Below are 18,841 nucleotides of genomic sequence, written 5' to 3' on the forward strand. Positions count from 1 at the left end.
GACTGGTTTTCTAGTCTTAAAGAGCTAGAAGGTGGAATTGTTCTTATGGGCAATGATAGTGCCTGTAAGATAATGGGAGTGGGTACAGTCCAATTGAAGAATCACGACGGCTTAATCCAAGTCTTGACAGATGTTCGCTACGTACCTAGCCTGAAGAAAAATCTCATCTCATTAGGGGCCCTAGAATCTAAAGGGCTCACAATCACTTTGAGAGATGGATTACTAAAAGTAGTAGCTGGGCAACTGACGACGATGAAATGCACAAGAAGAAATAACTTGTACTTTTTAAATGGAAGTACAGTTATTGGATCAACATCAACAGTTTCTACAAAAGATGTAGATTCAGAGGCTACCAGATTATGGCATATGCGATTGGGACATGCTGGTGAAAAAGCTTTGCAGACATTGGCGAAGCAAGGCTTGTTGAAAGGTGTAAATTCTTGCAAAATGGAATTCTGTGAACATTGTGTTCTAAGCAAGCAGAAGAGGGTAAAATTTGGTCCAGCAATTCACAATACGAAAGAAATTCTGGACTACGTTCACAGTGATGTGTGGGGACCTACCAAAGTGGCTTCTTTGGGAGGTATGTACTATTTTGTTACTTTTGTTGATGATTATTCAAGAAAAGTATGGGTGTATCTAATGAAAAGAAAAATTAAAGTTTTGGATGCATTTCTGAAATGAAAGAATATGGTGGAGACTCAGACTGGTCGAAAGGTCAAATGACTTCGATCAGATAATAGTACTGAGTACAAAAACGATCCATTTCAACAAGTATGCCAAGATGAAGGCATTGTGCAACACTTCACTGTTCGGGATACACCACAGCAGAATAGGGTGGCAGAACACATGAATCGAACTATACTAGAGAAAGTTCAATGTATGTTGTCCAATGCTGGATTGGGCAAGGAATTTTGGGCTGAAGCAGTTACATATGCGTGCCATCTAATTAACCATTTGCCATCAGTTGCAATAAATGGAAAAACTCCTATGGAGATGTGGACTGGTAAATCTGCTACTGATTATGATTCTTTACATGTATTTGGTTCCACTGCATATTATCATGTAAAATAATCTAAGTTAGACCCAAGAGCAAAGAAAGTATTATTCTTGGGTATAACTATTGGAGTAAAAGGATACCATCTCTGGTGTCCTGATACAAGGAAGATTATTTTCAGTAGAGATGTGACTTTTGATGAATCAACCATGTTAAAGTACAATGATTCACAAAAGGATGACAAAACCAGTAGTACTTTGCAGCAGGTGGAGCTTGAAAAGGTTAACGATGATCCAGCTAATATTGGAGGGACAAATGATGAAGAGGTTCCTACCCAAAACCTCTACAAAGAACAAGATTCAATTGCATATAGGAGGCCAAGAAGAGAGATTCGTAAACCTGCTCGTTTTGATGATATAGTGGCCTATGCACTTCCAATTGCAGATGATGATGTTCCTTCTACTTACACAGAAGCAATAAGTAACCCTGATGGTGTAAAGTGGAAGCAAGCAATGAATGAAGAAATACAGTCTCTTCATAAAAATAGGACCTGGGAGTTGGTGACACTGCCCAAGGGAAAGAAGGTAATTGGATGCAAATGGATATATGCAAAGAAGGAAGGATTTCCTAGTAAAATTGAAATTCGATACAAGGTTAGATTGGTAGCAAAGGTTTACGCTCAGAAAGAAGGAATAGACTACAATGAAGTGTTTTCTCCAGTTGTGAAGCATTCGTCTATTCGGATTTTGCTAGCCTTGGTTGCGCAATATGATCTCGAACTAGTTCAGCTTGACGTGAAGACCGCGTTTTTACACGGTGATTTGGAAGAGGAAATCTATATGACCCAGCCAGATGGATTCAAGGTTGCTGGAAAAGAAAATTGGGTTTGCAAACTGACAAAGTCGCTTTATGGATTGAAGCAATCTCCGAGGCGATGGTACAAACGATTTGATCGAGTTCATGAAAGGCGAGGTACACAAAAGCAAATTTGATCATTGTGTGTATTTTCAGAAGCTACAAGATGGAACTTTCATATACTTGCTCTTATATGTTGATGATATGCTAATAGCATCTAAGAGCAGAGTTGAGATTGAAAGATTGAAGACTCAACTCAATCTCGAGTTTGAGATGAAAGATCTAGGAGAAGCTAAAAAGATTCTCGGCATGGAAATATGGAGAGATAGAGCTCATGATAGAGTTAGCTTGTCTCAGAAGCAGTATTTGAAGAAGGTACTACAGCAGTTTGGCATGAACGAGCAGACAAAACCTGTAAGTACCCCATTGGCTTCTCATTTCAAGCTTTCTGCACAACTATCTCCTTCGACGAATACGGAACAAGAATACATGTTGCAAGTTCCGTATTCTAATGCAGTGGGTAGCTTGATGTATGCAATGGTGTGTACATAACCCGACATTTCACAGGCAGTTAGTATAGTGAGCAAGTATATGCATAATCCTGGAAAAGGACATTAGCAAGCTGTGAAATGGATTCTACGGTATATTCAGAAGACCGTAGATGTTGGATTACTGTTCAAACAGGATAATACACTTGGTAAAGGTGTTATTGGGTACGTTGATTCTGACTATGCCGGTGATTTGGACAAGTGAAGATCAACCACCGGTTATGTGTTTACACTTGCTGGAGGACCAATAAGTTAGAAGTCTACATTACAGTCTACAGTTGCGTTGTCAACCATAGAAGCCGAGTACATGGTTGTAACAGAGGCTGTAAAGGAGGCTATTTGGTTACAAGGTATGGCTAAAACCTTGGGGTTGGTTCAGGAGCATATTAACGTGTATTGTGATAGTCAAAGTGCTATTCATTTAGCAAAGAATCAAGTCTATCATGCACGTACAAAGCATATCAACGTACGATTCCATTTTGTGCGGGAAATTATTGAAGAGGGGAAAATTTGTCTTTAGAAGATCAAGACTGCAGATAATCCCGCAGATATGATGACTAAGGCGGTAACCAAGTTCGAACATTGTTGGAACTTGATCAATATCCTGCAAGTTTAACAATTGAAGAAGGCACTATCAAGTATTGTTGTCAAAGGCAGAAAGAATTGTGTAAAGATAAGATTATCCTAATCAAATCTTCAAGGTGGAGATTATTAGAATATACCCATTCCTTACCCATACCTTGCCCATACCTTTCCCATACCTACCCATACCTTGGAAAGGTCAAAGTTATGGGCACCAAATATTTATTTAGTGTTGGGCATAGGATAATAGCAATTTTTGGTCCCTAAGTGAATAGGGACTTTGCAAGGTGGCCCTTGAACCTCAACTATAAATAGGCCAACCATTGCTCATTCTCATCATCCCACATTTGCCATTCTCTACTTAAGGCATTGTTCTCTCTCCCTATTTGTAAAGTTTCACTTGTATTTTGGAGTGAAATATATTTGGTAGTGCCCGAGGACGTAAGCAAGATTTGCTGAACCTCGTTAAAATTCTGGTGTTCTTTACTATTTATTGTTCATATTTTGTGAGTGTGATTGTAGTGATTTATTGTGCTATTAAATTACGATAGAGGGATATTCTGGCTAGGAAAGACTTGGTACTTAAGTGATCTTCGTGATCCACCTCTCTTTCCTGGGAATTGAACTTAGTGTGATTTTTTAGTACAATAATTTTACTCTTTCACACGCTTCCGCACAACAGAATAAAGTCTAGTCTCCGGTAGCAAAGCAAACCTGCAGAGTGCCGCCCGAAAATAGATAAGAGGTCGTTTTCTTCAGAACCTGGAAATCGATTCCAAAATTCAGCGACATATTATCATCTAACATATATCACCTATTAGCGCTAAGTAATTTTTTAATAATTATACTGCCTTTTTAGAGAGGGGCTAATGCGATTTCATCTAAGTTCGAGTATAAATTTATTCTAATTTAATCTTTTATTTTATGCAATTAATAAGTACAAACTTGCTTTAATTTTGTTTCACATAAATTATGGAAAAATTATAACTTTTTTTTTATGATTAAAGATATTATTATTTTTATAATATATAGAATTGATATGTAAAAATTATAAAAATGTTAAGATGCAGAGTGCAAAAAAGTAAAAATGTAAAGTAGACAAAAGAGCGCTAAAAGGTTGCGCTATTGCGCTATTGGAACTGTGGCTGATTCTCTATATTACGCTTCGTTTATTTTCAACGTCTAAAAATCTCCGATTTTGCCCTGGATTTTATCGTCAAGGAATCATGGGGGAATCCAGCAAGAACAAGAAGGTGACCGGTTTTCTCTTATGTTTTTCTTTTTGTTCTAATCTCAGATGTAGCGTGTATTTATGTCTTGGTGTTTTGCTTCAGGGAATTCGTGGTGGAATCCAGCAATGACATGAAACTAGACGCAGTTAGTCGTGCAAGGAAGAAGGTGATACTACTTTCCTCTTCTTCTTTCTGTGTGGAACTTCGCTGTTCCCCCCCCCCCCCCCAATTCTCAACAACTTAATTCTTCATTTAAATTTTAATGACTTCCTTTTTGGTCGCTCTCCATCTGTAGATAGAGGACGTTGAAGTGAAAGAACTTATGCGTATAGTATGGGGTGATAACAAATATGCAGAGACTGTATGTTCTCCCTCTTTGCAATCTTTAATTGTTTGCATTTTTTTTGTTGTTATTGTGGGAACTAAATTTTAAATCTATTATGCAGGGGCTATATGATGAAAAGATAAATATAATTAGGCAAACTATTGTGGCTGTGCAAAATTTACATGTTGCAACAGGAATTCTCATCAATACAATGCGGGGTGATGAGAGATTTACAGAGGCTGTAATGTTTACTCTCTTAGCAATTTTTAATTGTTTGCAGATTTTTTTTTATTGGAACTTAACTTTTAAATCTATTATGCAGCCGCTAAGTCAAAAGCCAGAAATTATACATGAGACTTGCATGATGAGGCAAGACCTAATTTCCATAGTGAATCAGTTGAGACGTTTAATGTTGCAGGGAAATCCGTTTCTCGATGACGCATTTCGAACCATTGAATGGTTTTCAAAAAATACCAATGGTGGTATAGGTACGATCTTTGAACAAGAATGGTGTTACTTTGAAAATTTAGAAAAGAGATATAATGTGATAAAATTTGAATTAATGGGGACCAGATTGTAGAGATTTTAAAAACTAAAAATTTGGAAGAAAGGGGCTGATTTATAAAAATCTGGGAATTCTGGGCTATTTTTGGGAGAACAGATCTGTTTTGAGGGACTAAAATTGCAAAACAGTAAAAAGTTAAACTTCAGAGACTAAATCTTAAAAAAATAATTAAAAACTAAAATTTTAGGGACTGTTCTAAAAAATCTGTAATATTAAAAAATAGGGCCTGTTTAGTAAATTCTGAAAAATATAGGAGTTGGTTCAACTTTTATTTTTTTAATTGGGTTGTGTTTTATTAGATTTAATGGGTTTAGCTGTAATTGGGTTAATGTTTTGGGCTTAAATTTATTGGACTAATTTTAGTGGGTAGTATATTTGTTAAAAATAAATATATTTAAAATAAAAATATAATTTAAATCTATTTTTTCGGTCGATTTGGTTTCAGAAATTCAAAAATAGAAATTTGATCAACCAAATCGAGACAACCAATGCCGAAACCAATAAGACTGCAAAAACCGATTAAACCAAATCGAAAAAAATTAAATATGTTGATTTTGCAATTAAAACCGACTTATGCTCACCCTAACCAAACCCATGAAAACTCAATCTTGCCCAAAAATATTCATGTATTTATGAACTCTTGTAAAAAAAATTTAAACAACGTAATAGTTCAAAAATACATGGATTTTTTTTTGAATTATTGAGTTTTTTATGAGTCAAATTGTGTTATGTATAAATCAATTAAATATGACATATTTTGTTCAAATTATTAATAAATTAACAGCGAATTAAATGATGCCATAATTATTCAAATTATTTTTTATGTATAAAGATTAATCTATATTAAAGTAATTTTTGTATAATAATACAGAGATTCCAAATGCACTTTGATGTATTTTTAGACCATCTAAATAAAATCTTCCCGTTGCTTTCTTTATATTATTAGGGCGCACAGTATATGGGACACATGAGAGGCAATTTAATGAGGAGCAGGCAATACCAATTGCCTTGATTTCTCCTTTCTCTCATCATGTTTTTTTTTTTTTTAGATAAATCACTATTAACTTTATATTTTGCATATCCAGGTAGATGCCATTTGCAACCCTACCCAAATTAACCAGAACAATGTTGAGATTCATGAATCTAAGGTAAAAACTTCTGAATGTGGTAATTTATGGTGTAGATATTATTTAAGAGTTTAAATTATATTAAATTAGATTTTTTTAAAGATGTACTTAGTTGAGTGAAAAATTAAAAGATTCTCATTTATTGTTTTCCTTCTTTTATAGAGAAATTACTAGATTCTTTAAGCACATCTAAATGTTAGATCAGTTAAGTTTTTTATCTGAGCTGTTTAGTTTTGGACCATTTTTTGACTCTCACTTGCTTATAGATTCCTCAAGCACATTTGAATCCTAAATCTTCAAAAACTATTGGTGCTTCGGGGGATTCGGACTCGGACTTTGGCCCTGACAGTCTTATGGACTTAACAAATTGGCCTAACCAAGGTAATGGCTGCAGGCTGCTATTTCAATGGCCATTCTGCTAAACTTATTTTTCCTTTCCTGTCAATTATCTGTAATGATATGTAGAGATAGAAGATTTCACTTTATAGTAACAATTTGGCCTTAAACTATAGTACAACAAATTTAATTGTCTTATAAAATACTTTTTAACTTTAACTAGTACATATTTTATACTTTGATGTTTATCTTAATAGCTTTGTTTTCTAGATGAGAGTTGGAGCACTGGTGATGCCGGAGAAAATGAAGCCTAACATGCTCCACGGTTCAAAGATACAGAGTTGATGATGGTATTGCAGACCTTGCTCTTAGTTGCATGAAGACTAAGCTCTTAGCATCACTAGAGACTTTATTTTGATATTGTTTTTTGTTTATTCAATTTCAATATTATGAGTTTAGGACTTTTTATGGGATTAATTTAGGGTCTATGATTTTAAAAGAGTTGTTCTTTATACTGAATAATTCCAATTTCAATTTATTTGTTCGTTCAATTCAATAATTGATTTAAAGAATTTTTTAATAAATAATAAAATAACTTGCATGAACTTAGTTCAATCAAATACTAATATTGACTTTTTATTTGTATATCATGATTTGATCTAATGAATTCGTCCATTTAGATTGTGAGATAATCCTAAATAAAAAAAATAAAAAGAAGAGACAAATTTACATTATAAAAAGGTATAAATGGTATAAAATTCTTATTATATTTCACCACACACATGCTATATCCATGGAGGAAGTTAGAAATTTTATTTTGGGAGTGACATAAAATTCTAAAATTCTCAAGGGTTTTAATTAAAAACTTATTCTTTACATTATATAATTATTTTTAGGAGGTTTCAAAATTATAATTTATTTATTTATTGAAATGATTTAAAAACTTAAAATAAATGATTAATGCTCTCAATAGGATGTAACGAATGATGATGTGTATCAATTATCATCCCATTCTGATATTTCCATAAGCCCAGAAAACTAGCCCAAAAACAGTAAAATGAGAGTTATTCAACGTCATCAAATTTTCCTTTAAACCAAGATCAATAGAGAAGAACCTGTGTAGTGCACTAGTGTCATGGGTTGCGAAAGGAGACTTGCAACCATGACGGACTGGTGCAATTTATCGCTTTGAGGGAGGTCATTCGCCCAATCGGATCGGTCCAAAGTCTTGAGAGATTGAAAGCCCATCTCCGGAGCTTGGCAAATATGGAAAGTAATCTTCAAAGATATGCTTGGCAAATATGGAAGGAGATCTTCAAAGATATGCGATCTTAGACTTTAATGTAATCTTTAAAAGATACGATTCTGTAATCTTAGAGATTTGATATCTTGATAGCTTTAGATCTTAGCCATTGATGTATTTTGATCTGTACCGTTGATGTGGGGAAGGCTCAACTATAAATAGAGGCCTCTCCCCCTCATTGTATTCATTCAGTGATTAATAGAATTTTGAGAGTATTCACTCAAACTTTTCTCTCAAGTGTTCTTATTTTTCTGTGGCTTTTGTTCATCTTTTGAGATCGTTCTTACTTCGTTCTTCTGCTGTTCTTCGTGCGTTCTTGAGAGGAGTTCCATTGAATCCTCATTTTTGCGAGACAGGCTGACTTAGGCGTTTTTGAGTGAAGGATCCTTAATTGTTACGAGATAGGCTGACTTAGGCATTTTTGAGCGAAAGAACGCTTGAGGCCGCATGGATTGCTTAGGAAAACTCTAAGTCCGTGACAGTTGGTATCCGAGCCAGCGTTCAAAGACACTGTTGAATGATGTCGAAAGAAGCTGCTGAGAATGTTGATAGAATGGAGACTCGTGGGAGGGCTAGGAAGGCTAGCCGTTCGAGGGACATATTGTCGACTTTGGAAGATCGAGTCGTCACTCTTGAAGAATCCGTGGGGGATGTCAAGGAGAGGGTTGATGATATCGATGATAAAGTCAATGATGGGTTGCAATCTATGCAAGAGCAACTCAAAGAGTATGTGTTGGATAACATTGAGAAGATGACGAGTAGGGATGATGCCATCGAGACTATGATGGTTGGTAAGACTGATGCCATGGAGGCTATGTTGACGGCCTTGAAAGAGGAGATTGCGGAGCTCAAGGGTGAACTCACAATCTACAAGGCTGCTTTGGGCAATGGAGGGTTGGCTGCTGTCACACCCAAGCCCAGCGTAGATGTTCCCAAGCCAAAGGAGTTTAAGGGAACAAGGTCCGCAAGAGAAGTGGACAATTTCCTGTGGGGAGTCGAGCAATACTTTCGTGCCAAGGGCATTGCTGATGATGCCACTAAGGTAATTACTGCTGCTATGTATCTTACTGACATTGCCTTATTGTGGTGGCGTCGTAGGTCCACCGATGTGAGACGTGGTGGGACAGAAATTAGAACTTGGAAGGAGTTCCAATACGAGTTCAAAGCGCAGTTTTACCCTGAGTATGCCGAGGATGAAGCTCGGGCAAAGTTGCGTCGGCTTTCGCAACAAGGCACTGTGAGGGAGTATGTGCAGGAGTTTAGCGAACTCATGCTTCAAATTTCTGATATGGGTGAGAAAGAGGCATTCTTTTCCTTCATGGATGGGTTGAAACCATGGGCGAAGCAAGAGTTGCAACGCCGAGGAGTCCAAGAACTTACCAAGGCCATGTCTGTAGCAGAATCGTTGGCAGAATTTGGTGGGAAGAAAGACAGGCCTGAGTCTTTTAAGCCCAAGTCCCAGCCAAAGGGAAATAGTGGGGGAGACAAAGAAAGGCCCCCTAGAAATGACAACGGTAAAAAGCCATGGGACAAAAGGAAGAGTGGGCCTATAAGGTGCTTTCATTGTGATGGACCACACATGATTAAAGATTGTCCAAAGAAGGCGGCGCTCTCTGCTGTGGAAGCGAAAGCAGAGTCAGATGTGGAGGATAACAATCTTGGTTCAATACTAGGGGGTGTTGAAGACAAGAGGAGTCATGGGCTGATGTTTGCGGACATCATGGTAGCTGGCAAAAAGTTGAATGCACTTGTCGACACAGGTGCGTCTGATTTATTTATGTCCGAAGGGGCTGCGCATAAACTTGGTCTCAAGATTGAAAATGATCCGGGTCGAATTAAGACGGTGAATTCAGAAAGTGTTCCAATTAAGGGGGTCGCAAAGGGAGTAAAACTCCAATTTGGCGATTGGACCGGTACGGCATCCATCAAGGTAATACCACTTGATGACTATGATTTTGTAGTTGGATTGAGCTTTCTTGATCAGGTTAATGCGACGATTTGTCCTTCCGGTAATTTCATGGTGATTTCAGATTCGAACCATCAATGTATAGTGAGATTGACAAGAAAGGGGAGCCTCGAAGGGAAAACATTGTCCGCAATCCAATTTGCTAAGGGAGTACGTAAAGATGAAGTCTCCTACTTAGCCACTTTGAAGATTGAGGAAACCGGTAAGACCGCGGGTGAGATCCCTAAGGAAGTGGGCCAAGTATTACAATCCTTTCGAGATGTGATGCCTGCAAAGTTGCCAAAGAATTTGCCACCTAAGAGGAAGGTGGATCATAGGATCGAATTGGTGTCCAACATGGTGCCGCCAGCTAGGGCGCCATATCGTATGTCCCCACCAGAATTGGAGGAATTACGGAAACAGTTAAAGGAGCTTTTAGATGCGGGATTCATTAGGCCATCTAAATCTCCGTATGGTGCACCAGTGCTATTTCAAAAGAAACATGATGGGTTATTACGGATGTGTATTGATTATCGGGCCCTAAACAAGATCACCGTGAGGAATAGGTACCCTATTCCCCTCATCGCAGACTTGTTTGATCAGCTTGGTAGTGCGAGATGGTTTACCAAGTTGGACTTGAGATCGGGGTACCATCAAGTTCGGATAGCCGAAGGAGATGAGCCAAAGACAGCTTGTGTGACGCGGTATGGCTCGTATGAGTTTTTGGTGATGCCATTCGGACTCACGAATGCCTCAGCTACATTCTGCACCTTGATGAATAAGGTACTTCAACCTTTCCTTGATCGTTTCGTGGTTGTTTACCTTGACGATATTGAGGTGTATAGTAAAACACTCAATGAACATGTGGAACATTTGAGGGAGGTGTTCCAAACTTTGAGGGAAAATGAGTTGTTCGTCAAAGAGGACAAATGCACCTTTGCTCAACGAGAGGTGCCATTTCTAGGCCACATTGTGGGAGGTGGCAAGATCCGGATGGATGAAAGCAAGGTTCGGGCTATTGCCGAATGGGAGGCTCCAACCAAGGTGACAGAGTTGAGATCTTTCCTTGGGTTGGCAAACTACTACAGACGCTTTATCGAAGGCTATTCTAGAATTACCGCACCCTTGACGGACATGTTAAAAAAGGGTAAGGTATGGGAATGGAACCCACAGTGTGAGAGGGCCTTCAATCAATTGAAGCAAGTAATGACAAGTGAGCCTGTACTTGCATTACCGGATTACTCGAAGCCTTATGAAGTACGCACAGATGCGTTAGATTATGCCATTGGGGAAGTACTGATGCAAGAGGGTCATCCCATTGCTTTCGAAAGTCGAAAGCTTAATGAGACAGAGCGGAGATATACGGTCCAAGAGAAGGAAATGACCGCTGTGGTGCATTGCTTGCGCACATGGAGGCATTACTTACTGGGTTCCAGGTTCGTGGTCCTTACTGATAATGTTGCCAATAGTTATTTTCTAACCCAGAAAAAGTTGTCTCCCAAACAGGCTCGTTGGCAGGTTTTTCTAGCTGAGTTTGATTTCACAATGGAATACAAGCCAGGAAGTGCCAACATGGTGGCTGATGCACTTAGCCGAAAGATGGAATTCGCGGCCATCAGTCAACCCGACGGGTCCCTATTGGAACGCATTCGAGAAGGGTTGTCCCATGACCCCACAGCCAAAAGCTTGGTTGAGCTAGCCAATGAGGGGAAAACGAGGAGATTTTGGCTTGATGGGGAATTACTATACACCCATGGGCACCGCCTCTATGTGCCTCATTATGGGAAATTGCGCAAGGAAGTAATGAAAGAATGCCATGATTCACGATGGGCGGGCCATCCGGGAATGCACCGTACCTTGGCCCTTTTGGAGGATCGATACTATTGGCCTCACATGGGTGAAGATGTGGAGACCTATGTGAAGACTTGTCTAGTATGCCAACAAGACAAGGTTGAGTTAAAGAGTCCTGCCGGCTTGCTACAACCTTTGCCCATTCCGGAAAGGCCATGGGAGAGTGTATCCATGGACTTTATTGTGGGTTTGCCTAAGTCTGACGGATTTGCAAGTATTCTTGTTGTGGTGGATAGGTTTTCTAAGTATGCGACGTTTATTCCGGCTACCAAGGAGTGCCATGCTGAGGAGGCAGCTCGCTTATTTCTTAGACATGTGGTAAAATATTGGGGAGTGCCATTGTCTATTATCAGTGATCGAGATGAGAGATTTACGGGCCGGTTCTGGACAGAGTTGTTCAAGTCAATGGGCTCAGAATTGAACTTCTCCACAAGCATGCATCCACAAACTGATGGGCAAACTGAACGAGTGAATGCATTGTTGGAGACTTATCTCCGACATTATGTGGGTGCCACGCAAAGGGATTGGCCCAAGTTGTTGGATGTTGCCCAATTTTCATACAACTTGCAGCGAAGTGGGGCAACTAACCAAAGTCCGTTCGAGATAGTGACGGGCCAGCAGCCACTCACACCCAACGCTGTTGTGACCCGTTATACAGGCCCAAATCCTGCTGCGTATCGATTTGCGAAGGATTGGCAAGAAAAGAATGACTTGGCTAGGGCTTGTTTACACAAAGCAAGTAAGCGCAACAAGAAGTGGGCCGATCAGAATCGAAGGGATATGCAGTTTCAGGTGGGGGACTTAGTCCTTGCCAAACTACACTTGATGTTGCGATATACGGGTTTGGACAAGGGGCTTGTGCGAAGGTATGAGGGGCCGTTTAAAGTCTTGAAGAGGGTAGGCAAGGTGGCCTACAAACTTGAGTTACCAGCAAAGCTGAAGCTCCATCCAGTATTCCATGTAAGCATGCTCAAGCCATACCATGGGGATCAAGAGGATCCAAATCGAGGCAAGTCGGAACGAGCACCAATGGGGGTAAAAGTCTCTTATGACAGAGAAGTTGAAAACATTGAGGCAGATCGTGTGGTGAGACAAAGGTATCATCGGCCACGACACGAATACTTGGTACGATGGAAAGGACTACCTGACAGCGAGGCAAGTTGGGAACCTGCCGAGGCATTGTGGCAATTCCAAGAGGAGATAGCCCAGTTCCATGAGGGGGACGCGACGAGGGCGTCGCTAGAACAAGTGGGGGAGAATGTCATGGGTTGCGAAGGAGACTTGCAACCATGACGACCGGTGCAATTTATCGCTTTTGAGGGAGGTCATTCGCCCAATCGACCGGTCCAAAGGTTTGGAGAGATTGAAAGCCCATCTCCGGAGCTTGGCAAATATGGAAAGTAATCTTCAAAGATATGCTTGGCAAATATGGAAGGAGATCTTCAAAGATATGCGATCTTAGACTTTAATGTAATCTTTAAAAGATACGATTCGTAATCTTAGAGATTTGATATCTTGATAGCTTTAGATCTTAGCCATTGATGTATTTTGATCTGATCATTGATGTGGGAAGGCTCAACTATAAATAGAGGCCTCTCCCCTCATTGTATTCATTCAATGATTAATAGAATTTTGAGAGTATTCACTCAAACTTTTCTCTCAAGTGTTCTTATTTTTCTGTGGCTTTTGTTCATCTTTTGAGATCGTTCTTACTTCGTTCTTCTGCTGTTCTTCGTGCGTTCTTGAGAGGAGTTCCATTGAATCCTCATTTTTGCGAGACAGGCTGACTTAGGCGTTTTTGAGTGAAGGATCCTTAATTGTTACGAGATAGGCTGACTTAGGCGTTTTTGAGCGAAAGAACGCTTGAGGCCGCACGGATTGCTTGGGAAAACTCTAAGTCCGTGACACTAGTAGGTAGGAGCTGCGGTAGGGGTGAAATCAAAAACAAAAATTTATGACGATAAAAATATAATTTTATTATTTAAATAATTTATATATTTATAATTTTTAAAAGATTAAATTAAAATTACACCCCTGACTGCCTCCAAACACCGCTGCAGCTGAACAATCCCGTCTGACATGTACATTTGTTTCCTGCCCATGCCCGCACAAAAGACAACTTGTAGAGTGTAGTCTCAAGCAGAGAAGATTGACCAACTGGAAGACCACAATTTGTACAATTTGATTACGGCTCATGGGGGGTTGTCGTGAAAGGTCTTGGGGAGGGTCAATGCAAAGGATAAAATATATAAATTAAGGGAGGGAGGCATTCACTTGCTTTTGTAATTATTATATAATTAATATTTTAATAATTCAATTATTATATTATATGTTTCATTTATGTATACCAAATTTGATATAAATTTAAAATTTTAACTATTTACTTTATATTAACAAAAATAATACAACCGTTGAATATATATTAATATATCAAGTATTTTAGATAGATTGATAGAAATATTAGATTAGTTTAAAATTTTACATGCATGACAAATGTAATTATATTGATAAATTTAACAGTTAAATTATTGAAATATAATTATGATAGTGTGTAAAATTAATATATGACATAGACATAAAATACCATTAATAATTAGAATGCAAGATGAAAATTAAAATAAACAAGAATAAATAAATGAATATGTATAAATTATTAACACTTAAAATTTTATTTTAATTTATACTAACAAATTTGTAATATTTTTTATACTAAATTTGTAATATTTTTAAACATATAAAAAGTTAACACAAAATTCTTTAATGCTTATCCTTTTGGTTGGATCAAAAGAAGATCCATGCTCTACTCCTTCTAATTGCATTGCCATGCATATTTGCTCACAAACACATCCAAAATTACAGTTTTGCCTCTTTTTTTTCCTGAGAAAATGAAGCCTAACATACAGAGTTGATAAGGATACTATTTCATTGTCAACAAAACAAAGGTAAAGCCAATAAAAACTAAAACTCAAGTAGAGCCCAATACTTTTTGGCCCATTTGTTTTTGTTATAGTTTAGGGTTATTAGTATTTTTTCCTGGTAAAGCTTCATTAGTGATATATATTTTAGTATCCTTGTCAACTCTGTATGTTGGGCTTCATTTTCTCCGGCATCACCAGCGCTATTTAAGGACTGATTTGCATAAAATAATAGAGGTTATAGTAAAACTGTAATTTTTTTGAAGAATAGTGATAAAACTATAAAATTCAAAAAAAACAATGACAGCTGGCAAATTCAGAAAAAAACAGAGGCAAAACTGTAATTTTGAATTGTTACAGGAATCCTGTATTTGTGAGCAAATATGCATGGTAATGCAATTAGGAGTAGAGCATGGATCTTCTTTTGATCCAACTAAAAGGATCATTTTTGGTTCTTCATCAAAAGTCAATAAGTTGGACTCGTTTCTCTGCCTTAAGAAGCCTTAAGTTTTAGTGTGGTCGGGATTCACTAATCATGAAAGGTGATTTAAGACATAAAATGTAGTGGGGAGATACGCAGAGAGCTAGGAAGCACCGACACGGGAAAAATCCCCTCTTACCAGTGTCGTATTGGTGTCCGACACGGACATGCCGCCGACACGACTGGATACGTAACGGACATACCTTAAAGCGTGTCAAAAAAGGACACTCCTGAACTTACTTTGGCCTGAATCAAAAACAGGAAAAAAAACCCATATACAAGAATAGAACTTTAGTAAACAGATGAAAAGAACTTTAACATTTAATCGTGATAATTTATGGGATTTTTAACATACCTGTCTTCTTTGAAGTCGATTCGCTTATATGAAGATGATGATGCTGGGTTTTTTTTGCAGAGAATGAAATACAGAGGCAAAGGTAAAGACGGTGAATGAGAAGGGAAAAAAAGGGGTAAATGGGGAAGAAAATAAATGGGATATTAGTGTCTGCGTAAGAAAGAAAAAAAAAATAGTTAACGAATTATATAGTTATAAATTTACAATGGGGTAAGAAAGCAAAAACAAATTATAGTGGTATAAAAGTAGTGAAATTAAGTATAATAAAAATATATGAGACCCATATAAATTAGATTTAAAATATTTTTAAAATTAATTTTAATTATAAATTAGTAAATATATGTGTGACCCAAAAAATAAGATATTATTTATAAGTTAAGTTAAACAAAAATATTCTCTTTATATAAAATTTAGTATTTATTAATATAATATATTTTAACATAAAAATATAAAAAAATTGAGATGAAGAGTGCAAAAATATAAAGTAGACAAAGAGCGCTAAAAGGTTGCGCTATTGCGCTAATGGAACTGTAGCTGGTTCTCTATATTAGGCTTCCTTTATTTTCAACGTCTAAAAATCCCTTGATTTTATTGCCAAGGAATCATGGGGGAAACTGGCAAGAACAAGAAGGTGACCAGTTTTCTCTTATGTTTTTCTTTTTGTTCTAATCTCAGATGTAGCATGTATTTATGTCTTGGTTTTTTGCTTCAAGGATTTCAAGATGAAATTCAGCAATGACATGAAACCAGACGCAGCCAGTAGTGCATGGAAGAAGGTGATACTACTTTCCTCTTATTCTTTCTGTGTGGAGCTTTGCTGCTTCCCCCCCCCCCCCCCAAATTCTCGACAACCTAATTCTTAATTTATTTTGAATGACTCCCTTTTTGGACGTTCTCCATCTGCAGATAGAGGACGTTGAAGTGACAGAATTCATGCGTACAATAAGGGGCGATACCAAATTTGAACAGGCTGTATGTTCTCCCTGTTTGCGATCTTGTTTGCAATTGGTTTTTTTTTTTGTGGGAACTAACTTTTAAATCTATTATACAGGGGCGATTTGATCAAAAGACAGATATAATCAGGGAAACTATTGTGGATGTGCAGAATTTGCTGATTGAAATGGGGATTCTGATCAATAAAATGAGGGGTGATTTCAGATTTACAGAGGCTGTAATGTTTTCTCTCTTACCCATTTTTAATTGATTGCAGGTTTTTTGTTTTGTTGGAACTTAACTTTCAAATTTATTATGCAGCCACTAAGTCAAAAGGCAGAGATCATACATGATACTGATATGATGACGCAATTCAATGAGGAGCAACCTATGCAGTCAATACCAATTGCCTTGATTTCTCCTTTCTCTCATCATGTTTTTTTTTTTTTCTGTTAGATAAATCATTATTAACTTTATATTTTGTATATCCAGGTAGATGCCAATGTTGAGATTCATGAGTCTGAGGTAAAAACTTCTGAGCGTGTGGTAATTTATGGTGAGCTGTTTAATTTTAGACCATTTTCTGACTCTCTCTTGCTTATAGATTCCTCAAGCACATTTGAACCCTGAATCTTCTAACAATATCGGCTACTATTTCAGTGACCATTCTGCTGAACTTATTTTTCCTTTCCTGTCAATTATCTGTAATGATATCTAGAGATAGAAGATTTCACTTTATAGTAACAATTTGGTCTTAGATTATTGTATAACAAATTTAATTGTCTTATAAAATACTTTTTAACTTTTAGTAGTACATATTTTATACTTTGATGTTTATCTTAATAGCTTTGTTTTCTAGATGGGAGTTGCAGCACTGGTGATGCCGGAGAAAATGAAGCCTAACATGCTCTACGGTTCAAAGATACAGAGTTGATAAGGATAGAACGGAAGTGGTCACTGAGATATTAGAAAGCAATCCGAATATATTTTAGCTTGAAGCCTGTTGCAATTTTCATTTATGATCTTTTTAGAGACTTTGAGTGATTGAGTTTATGTGTCTTGGAACAGTGTCAATCTTTGGGATTTTATTTACGAGTCTAGAAGTGAATAATATAAGTGAGTTGGAGTCTGCAGTGGTTGTAATGCTAGGCGAATATAAGTTTCGAGAACACATGTTGATGGATTGGTATTTTTGTTAGTAAAAGTTACCGCGTAGAACTGCAATCATTAAAATTAGAAATTCATTACTTAATTCTCTAACAAGGTGAGGGTTCCCATTTGTTGTCATCTATAGTTTCTACTCAATGTTTCACTAACAGATCGTATGATTGCTGACACTGCATGGTTTAGAGGAGGATTTTTTTATTTTTTATTATTTTTTATGCTCTTGGTTTAGAGTAAGTTTGGTGAGACCGAGAAGGTTCCGATTTATTTTAGTATCTTCAACAGCTTGAAATTCATATAACTAAGATTATCTGAACCGAATTAGATTGATTGATCAAATTGATTGGATTAAAAATCGATTAAAGAATCGATTAAATTGGAAATCGATTAAAGAATTGATTTAGAGAGAGTATTAAACTCACAACTCCTCAAACTAATAAAAAAGTTTTACTCACAAGCCACCTAAAGAATATCTAAAAATTAATCATATTTCACTAATACCGTTTGATGTTTAAACATTTTCCCCTATGCATCAGGTTGAGTTTGGATTAGAATTAAGCATGATGTTAACACATATTCTGGTTTATTGTCAAGATCAGTCAGATCCAGTCTAAAATATGTACCTAACATTTGTTTAAGTCCATCCATACTTGTAAATGGTTAACCCAAATCCATTTTAAATCAACCCATATTATTATTTTTCAAAATTATTTATATTATTTTTAATACTATTTAATAATTTATATATTTTATTTATTAAACTTTTATATATATATTCATCTTAATGTTTTTTATTGTTTACGATATTATATATTACTATAGATTTAATTTTTTTTATTATATATTAGATAATATATAAAAATAACATAATATAAAAATTACAAATTTTAAAAATGAGCCGAGCCTAGTTCAGACCTTGAATGTTCATACATGAGTTCAACTCATATTTTAGCAAGCTTACTTTTTTTGCCCAATCCTATTTTTAGGGTTTAATACTTTTACCAAAACTCCTTCAAAATTTAAATAATCTTTTGAGTTTGAATCAATAACTCAACCCATTAATAGGTCTAAATATCATATATATATATATATATATATATATATATATATATATAAAATTGATAAATCAAAATAATTGGAAAGTAAATAAAGGAGAAAGAAAACTTAAAAGGATTGATCCCACATTTATGGTAAGATACCAAACCAAACAAGAAACATCGGGTAGAAACCAAAAAAAAAAAAAAAAAGAATAATCCTAAGTTGGAAAGCTTTCAGTTTCTAAATCTATGCGTAATGCTGTTTACTTTTCTCCTTATTTATTATGTTA

General features: G+C 36.7%; 1 protein-coding gene across 2 annotated transcripts; it reads left to right on the forward strand.

Moving 5' to 3' along the window:
* Positions 1-15,865: 15,865 nt before the first annotated feature.
* Positions 15,866-17,590, forward strand: LOC108482750 (uncharacterized). Of its 2 annotated transcripts, none has more exons than XR_008270962.1 (7): positions 15,866-16,048; positions 16,131-16,193; positions 16,324-16,389; positions 16,469-16,588; positions 16,672-16,745; positions 16,843-16,906; positions 17,210-17,590. XR_008270962.1 is itself a non-coding variant. In XM_053019384.1 (7 exons), exons 1-6 carry the CDS (start codon positions 16,022-16,024, stop codon positions 16,844-16,846), a joined length of 354 nt encoding a protein of 117 aa, XP_052875344.1. In that variant the 5' UTR covers positions 15,866-16,021; the 3' UTR covers positions 16,847-16,875; positions 17,210-17,590. The 2 variants fall into 2 exon arrangements, 1 of the variants encoding a protein (XP_052875344.1); XM_053019384.1 differs by having other exon boundaries at positions 16,843-16,875.
* Positions 17,591-18,841: the final 1,251 nt, after the last annotated feature.

This window comes from Gossypium arboreum, chromosome 1 (assembly GCF_025698485.1).
Source record: "Gossypium arboreum isolate Shixiya-1 chromosome 1, ASM2569848v2, whole genome shotgun sequence".
NCBI classification, from domain to species: domain Eukaryota; kingdom Viridiplantae; phylum Streptophyta; class Magnoliopsida; order Malvales; family Malvaceae; genus Gossypium; species Gossypium arboreum.

What these genes read in the sequence shown, in the direction of transcription:
- LOC108482750 (XM_053019384.1), top strand. Translation starts at nt 16,022, where the DNA reads ATGGGGGAAACTGGCAAGAACAAGAAG. An exon ending in CCAGTAGTGCATGGAAGAAG is followed by an intron (nt 16,194 to 16,323) that starts GTGATACTACTT and finishes CTCCATCTGCAG; the next exon opens with ATAGAGGACGTTGAAGTGAC. An exon ending in ATACCAAATTTGAACAGGCT is followed by an intron (nt 16,390 to 16,468) that starts GTATGTTCTCCC and finishes TCTATTATACAG; the next exon opens with GGGCGATTTGATCAAAAGAC.